General features: G+C 62.9%; 1 protein-coding gene across 1 annotated transcript in view; it reads left to right on the plus strand.

The window, feature by feature from the left end:
• The first annotated feature begins 929 nt into the window (after positions 1-929).
• The window catches only part of Klf15 (Kruppel-like factor 15), an 8,593-nt gene continuing 3,275 nt past the window's right edge, over positions 930-6,247 (plus strand). The window contains exons 1-2 of the mRNA XM_013010601.1: positions 930-940; positions 2,451-3,551. Of these exons, the coding sequence (XP_012866055.1) occupies positions 2,476-3,551 (1,076 nt within the window). The 5' untranslated portion in view covers positions 930-940; positions 2,451-2,475. The remainder of the gene's footprint in view (positions 941-2,450; positions 3,552-6,247) is intronic.

Consider the following 6,247-nt stretch of genomic DNA (forward strand, 5'->3'; position numbering starts at 1 on the left):
CCTGGAGCCCTTGCTTGCCCTTCAGAGCCGCGGAGCCCCGCGTGCAGGCCCAGCTGCCGGATCCCGGCCCCCCGCGCGTGCCTGCGCCAGCCCCGTGCGTGTTTCACTCCGGAATCAATCGCTTTGCACTGGCTTGTATTCTGGTGGGAAGGTAGACAGGAAGCAAAAGTGCCTCGGTAGTTTCCCACGGGGCACCTCCCGGGAGGCCCAGCAGTGGGCCTGGCGGCCGCACTGGGAATCGTTCATTAATACCAACCAGGAGCGGAGGTGCGGCTCGGCCGGAGCATCCCCAGCCTTGAGTAAAAAGAGCCCGGCGAGACTGTGAGAGCGAGTGCAAGTCCTCGCACCTGCACGCGCACGCGCACGCGCACGCACACAGGCGCGCACACGCGCGCACACGCACCCTTTTGGGAGCCTCCACCTGGAGTGCTGGGGAAGAGGGACGCACAGGGCCAACTGACAAGCTCGGAGGGGTGAGGGGGGGTGAGGGAGGGGTGAGGGGGTGAGGGAGGGGTGAGGGGGGGGGAGGGAGGGCGGAAGAGGGGGAGGCCCCGGGCTGCCCGGAGCTATGACCTGCGGGCAGGTGGTGCCACTCCGCACCGTGGTTGACAGAGCTCTGTGTAGCACAGGCTTTGGAGCTCCATTCCTTCCCAGGAAGTTGATGAATCGTGTGCATTGTATTTGTGTTATTATCTTCAAATGGTTGTGCGTAGGGGTTCTGATTTAATAGTGTGCATCTTAGAACAGCCCCGGGTTAGAGCCTCAGCTGAGGACGGTGGCCTTCTGCAAACCTGCTCCTCCTGGAGCTTCCCTCCTAGGGGCTCCCAGGCCATGTGGGAGCTGAGTCAAAGGTCCTTGTGTCCTTGTGCGGGAGGGAGGCTTAGAGACCATCCGAGCATGGAGCTGGTGGGGAACTTGCCCACGGTCACTGCTGCCAGAGGTGCTGTGCTGCGTGTGTGGGTCGGGGGCGGGGGGGGAGTGGTCCTGAAGACAAGGGGGTAGATGCAGAGGTGATGCCAAGCAGCAGGGATGCTGGCGCTCCTTCAGCTTGTAAACACCCAGCCCATCGTGGTTGCTGGATGGGGACAAAGGTCCAGAGAGGTGGCCCTGTCATGGCCAGGCACTATTGACTCTCCCCCTCGGACGCCAAACCTAGCATGGCCTTTGGCTTCCTGAGACACGGCTTCCCCACTGCGTCTGCCAGTGTCCTCTGAGCCCCTCCTGGGCACCAGCAGGACCTCTGCAGAGACATGGAGCGGGGAGATAGGCGTTAGCCCAGCCCCCAGGGTGGTGAGTGTCCCGGAGGACAGCAGTGGCAATGGGTGTGCGTGTTTGTGCGAGTCACACGTGTCTCCCATTCTGCTCAGCCGCTTGATGGGCCCCCGGGGGTGTCTGCAGGTGGGAGGGCGTTTGCGCGTGTTTCTCCATCCTGTTAGAGGCAAAGGCGCCAAAGGGGATGGTGGATGAGGCTGTGAGGCCCACAACCCAGCAGGAGGCCCAGGCCTTGGCCTCTCCTGTTCACAGAGGGGGAGGCAGAACTCCGTCCCTTTGGATTGGGAAACAGCCCTGAGCGGGGAGGAGGAAGAGCTTGCTGCTGTTTGACTTTTTTGCCTCTTGACTATTAAATACCCATTTAAAAGATAATTGCCCATTTAAAACTCAGGAAAAAAAAAAGTTAAAATCAGTGTATCCCCTCCGAGGTCTGCTTCTGTGAAAAGTAGATTCTTTTTTCAACCTGAAATTCACATTTAACACACAGCCTGATTTTGTTGTTGTTGTTTTGTTTTGTGCCAGTCCACGGGCTTGAACTCAGGGCTGGGCAAGGGCCTGGGCAATGTCCCTGAGCTTCTTTGCATAAGGCTAGCACTCAATCACTTGGGCCACAGCTCCACTTTTGGCTTTTTAGTGGCTAGTTGGAGATAAAGGAGTCTTTCTTGCCTGGGCTGGCCTTGAATGTCAGTCCTCAGATCTCAGCCTCCTGAATAGCTAGGATTACAGATGTGAGCCACAGGTGCCCTGCTCAGCCTGGAAGCCCCAGCCACCTCCTGTCACGAGGACACTCGGCCATTCTCCCTTTTGCTCCCAGGGTGACTCCTCTAGCAGGAAGCTGAAGTTAGGGTCTGCAGACACAGTGTCTTCCCGTCCTGGGCCATTCTGGGTGCAGCATACCTCCTCCCCTGGAAGGCCCCTCTCACACACACTCGGCTGATCACAGGCACATGGGGTGTCCTTTTCCAGGAGTGTCTGAGACCAGAAGTGCCTGGGTTGTGCAATGGGGTGACGAGGGCTCTTTTGCAAGCAGAGTGGTGCAACCTCAGCCAACACTGCTAGGGCCCCGTCCTCCCGAGGGATGGAGGCCGGAGCCGGGTTTGGCTGTGGAGGCTGTGGGCAGGCAGCTGAGCGTCAGCGAGCCCCCGGTTTTCTGACCAGCCTCCTTGTTCCCTCTGCAGCGGCCGTCGGCACGGCCAGGCCAGCATGGTGGACCACTTGGTTCCAGTAGATGAGACCTTCTCGTCTCCAAAACGCCCCGTGGGCTACCTGGGCGAGAGGCTGGCCGGCCGGCGGGGGTACCACGTGCTGCCCTCGCCTGCCTCTGAAGATGACAGCGACGCCTCCAGCCCCTGCTCCTGTGCCAGCCCCGATTCGCACGCCTGCTGCTCCTGCTACAGAGGAAGGCCGGGCACCAAGGGCCAGGACAGCATCTTGGACTTCCTGTTGTCCCACGCCACACTGGGCAGTGGCGGTGGCGGCGGGAGCATTGGGGACAGCAGTAGCCCCGTGACGTGGGGGCCCTGGCGGAGAGCTCCAGTGCCCACGAAGGGGGAACATTTCTGTTTCTCTGACTTCCCTCTGGGTGACCCTGATGACGTCCCCCGGCCCTTCCAGCCCACCCTGGAGGAGATCGAGGAGTTCCTGGAGGAGAACATGGAGCCGAAGGCCAGGGAGGCCCCAGAGAGCAGCAAAGACTTCGAAGCCTGTGGCCAAGAGCTGGCCGGGCCCCACAGGAGCCACCTACACCCAGGGTCTGCAGGGAGAGAACGCGGTACCCCTCCCCCAGATGGCACCGGCGTGGGCAGTGCCCAGGGCCCAGGGGAGGGACCGGCACCCGACGGTCCCATTCCAGTACTGCTACAGATCCAGCCAGTAGCCGTGAAGCAGGAGGCGGGCGCAGACCCCGCTTCCCCCGGGCAGGCCCCCGAGAACGTCAAGGTGGCCCAGCTCCTGGTCAGCATCCAGGGGCAGACCTTCGCGCTTGTGCCCCAGGTGGTGCCCTCCTCCAGCTTGAGCCTGCCCTCGAAGTTCGTGCGCATCGCTCCGGTGCCCATCGCCGCCAAACCCATTGGGTCGGGACCCCTGGGACCCGGCCCCGCCGGTCTCCTCGTGGGCCAGAAGTTCACCAAGAACCCAGCAGCAGAACTCATCAAAATGCACAAATGTACTTTCCCCGGCTGCAGCAAGATGTACACGAAGAGCAGCCATCTGAAGGCTCACCTGCGGCGGCACACTGGCGAGAAGCCTTTTGCCTGCACCTGGCCGGGCTGCGGCTGGAGGTCAGTATGGCAGGGACCGGCCTCACGGCCAGTGAGGACCCCTCGCGCGGGCTCACAGGTGTGCAGCCCAGGCCCTGTTCTCCACCCACAGGAAAGGTCAGGGTCCGCGTGGGCCCAGCTGCCCAGGCCTCCTTGTCCCTGTGCTTACCAACACTGGAGGCCACCTGCCTTCAGTTTCCTAATGACCAGGTCGGGCTTGCTGTGGCTTGTTCCGAGCGAGTGCTGAGTCCTTCTGGGTCTCTCGGTCTGGTGGGCCGAGGGCAGCGGCGAGGGGGCAGAGGTCAGCGGTCAGCAGCGGGGCACCTATGCAGACAGGACAGCCAAAGGTGATGGAGCAGGGCTCTGTCCCTGACCCTCACGGCCCACACAGGGTAAGGACTGCCAGACCCCAGCTCAAGGAAGGGGCCTGGGGGGGGGGTCCTAAGAACACTGAGGCCCGGGCTGTGGGAGACCGGGCCCCAGCTCACACCAGTCCATAAATGGGACTTGAAGCCCAGTGGTTGAGTTAGAGGCTCATCCTGAAAATGCTGCGTGGGGGCCGAGCCGGGAGGGACAAGCTGCCTGGGGCAGATGTCTGTCAGGCCTGGTCCTGGCTTCCTCCCAGGGATGTGGAGGGCTGTGGGAAGCCACAGAGCCAACCCAGAAGGCCAGGCTGGCTGTGGTGTTGGGTCAAAGATGGCGAAACTCTTCCAGGCTCTCTGCCCTGTGTGGTCCTCATAGCGTGGGGGCCTTGCCAGGCCTGCCCAACCTCTGGGGCAGAGAGGCCCTGTGTGTCACTGATGCTCAGCCTCCGCAGGAGGTGCATCCACCCCCCACAGTGGCAGGAGCTTTCAGCACGGTCTGCGTGTTGCTGCTGTGGCTGTGGCTCTTGAGTGTGCGGCCAGAGCACAGTGCGCAGGCCCGCTGTGGTGGCTTCAAGCACAGGCGCACATCTGGGTGGTGCCTGCTGTGGTGGCCACAGGCACATGAGCACATCTGGGTGATGCGAGCCGTGTGTTTGAGCACCTGGCGTATGGTGACGTGCCCTGTGTGCACAGGTGTGTCTGGAGTATGGCAGAGCGGTGTCGCTTTTGTTTTCTGGAGCAGACTGGCTCACAGAGCTCATGAGCCTCGGTCCCAGGCCGGGTCCTGGCCTGCCAAGGCTGTGCCATGGACAGCCCTCACGATGTGGTCTTTGGCACAAGCTGGCTGGAGAAGGCTCCCCCAAGAGTGCCTTGGTGTGTGCCTGTCCTGAGCGCCACCTGCTCAGCTTCCCTCCCCACGTCCCTCCTGTTCTGAGCCACGTGTGGTGTCGAGTGAGGGCAGGCCCCATGGGGGGGCTGCGGGGTGGAGGGGGAGGAGGGCAGGGGAGGGGCTGTGTGCTCTTAACTGGACAACGGGGAGCGTGTTGTGGCACCCCAGGTGGAGGAGGAAGTGGAGGGCTTGAGCCCCTGACCAGCCGGCAGCTCACTCTGTGTCCCTGAGGCACGGAGCCTCAGTTTCTCCTGGAGAGGAGCTCCAGGCAAGTGCAGGAGTGGTCTGCAGTGCCCCCTGTCTGCACGCCAGTTGTCAGCTAACCATCAGAGATCAAGGAGGGACTGACGAGTCTTGTGTGGGTTTGTGGACAAGGCCGTGGAGTGTCGGTGGGACTGTATGTGCTTGGTGGGGTGGGGCAGGTCTGTGGGGAGAAGGGCTGCCCCACAGCACTGGCTTGTACTCAGTCCGGCTCGCCTCTTCACTGCCGTCCCCTGGCTGGCACTGACCAGCCAGCGAGCTGGGATGGGGCTGAGGCTGAGGCCACCCCCTCTGCAGCCCCCCAGGACCAGGGGGCTGGCTGAGTAGTCGGGGGTATTCACGGGTGAGCCCTGTCCTCCACAGCTGCTTCGTGGTGGTGAGCACCTGTAGCAGGTATGCAAGTGAGAGTAGACACTTGAAAGCTGTCAGCTCGGGACCGTCCAAGCCCGCGCCCATCTCCCTGCCCCGGACCCATCCGGCCCGCGGTGGCAGGGACACGGGGTGCAAGGTGGCACCCTTGGTAGGGTGGGCAGCTGGACAGCGCAGAGTGGTGTGTGTCTGGCTCCCGGGAGGCTCCTCCCTGGCAGCCTCGTCTGAGGGGAGCCAGAGAAGTGTGTGCAGGGGGCTGCAGGTGCTGTGCATGCGGCGTTGCCCAGGCCGGATTGCGCCTCCGTTACCCGATCTACCTTCCTTCACTCGTCCTAGACCAGAACCGGAGGCACAGGAAGATCACATGTCCGCACGGATGTGCTCAGGAGTGTGGACTGAGGTGCGGCCTCCGCGGGTGCGGCCAAGGGCCAAGGCGGACGCATCTGTCTGCTCTGGCTGAGGCCGTGGGCCGGCGGCTGCTGGGCCGTGCGCTCGAGGCCCTGCTGTCAGCGCTCTGTGCGGCTTCCATCACGTCATTCTTGATATGGGTCCATAAAAGTGGTGGCCACTGCCGTGTCCGTCCCCTCCGAGGAGATGGAGGCACAGAACGCTGAGCTTCTGCGGCGCTCAGCTGATGAGTGTTGGCAGGGCCAGGAATCCCACCGCCTGCCCACTCTTCTGTGTACCCTCCAGCCACTCTCCGCAGGGGCGTGGCTCGCTCTGGTGTGGATCGGTGGGGGCGTGGCTCGCTCTGGTGTGGATCGGCGGGGGCGTGGCTCGCTCTGGTGTGGATCGGTGGGGGCGTGGCTCGCTCTGGTGTGGATCGGCGGGGG

This window comes from Dipodomys ordii, unplaced genomic scaffold (genome assembly GCF_000151885.1).
Source record: "Dipodomys ordii isolate 6190 unplaced genomic scaffold, Dord_2.0 Scaffold12, whole genome shotgun sequence".
Taxonomy (NCBI): domain Eukaryota; kingdom Metazoa; phylum Chordata; class Mammalia; order Rodentia; family Heteromyidae; genus Dipodomys; species Dipodomys ordii.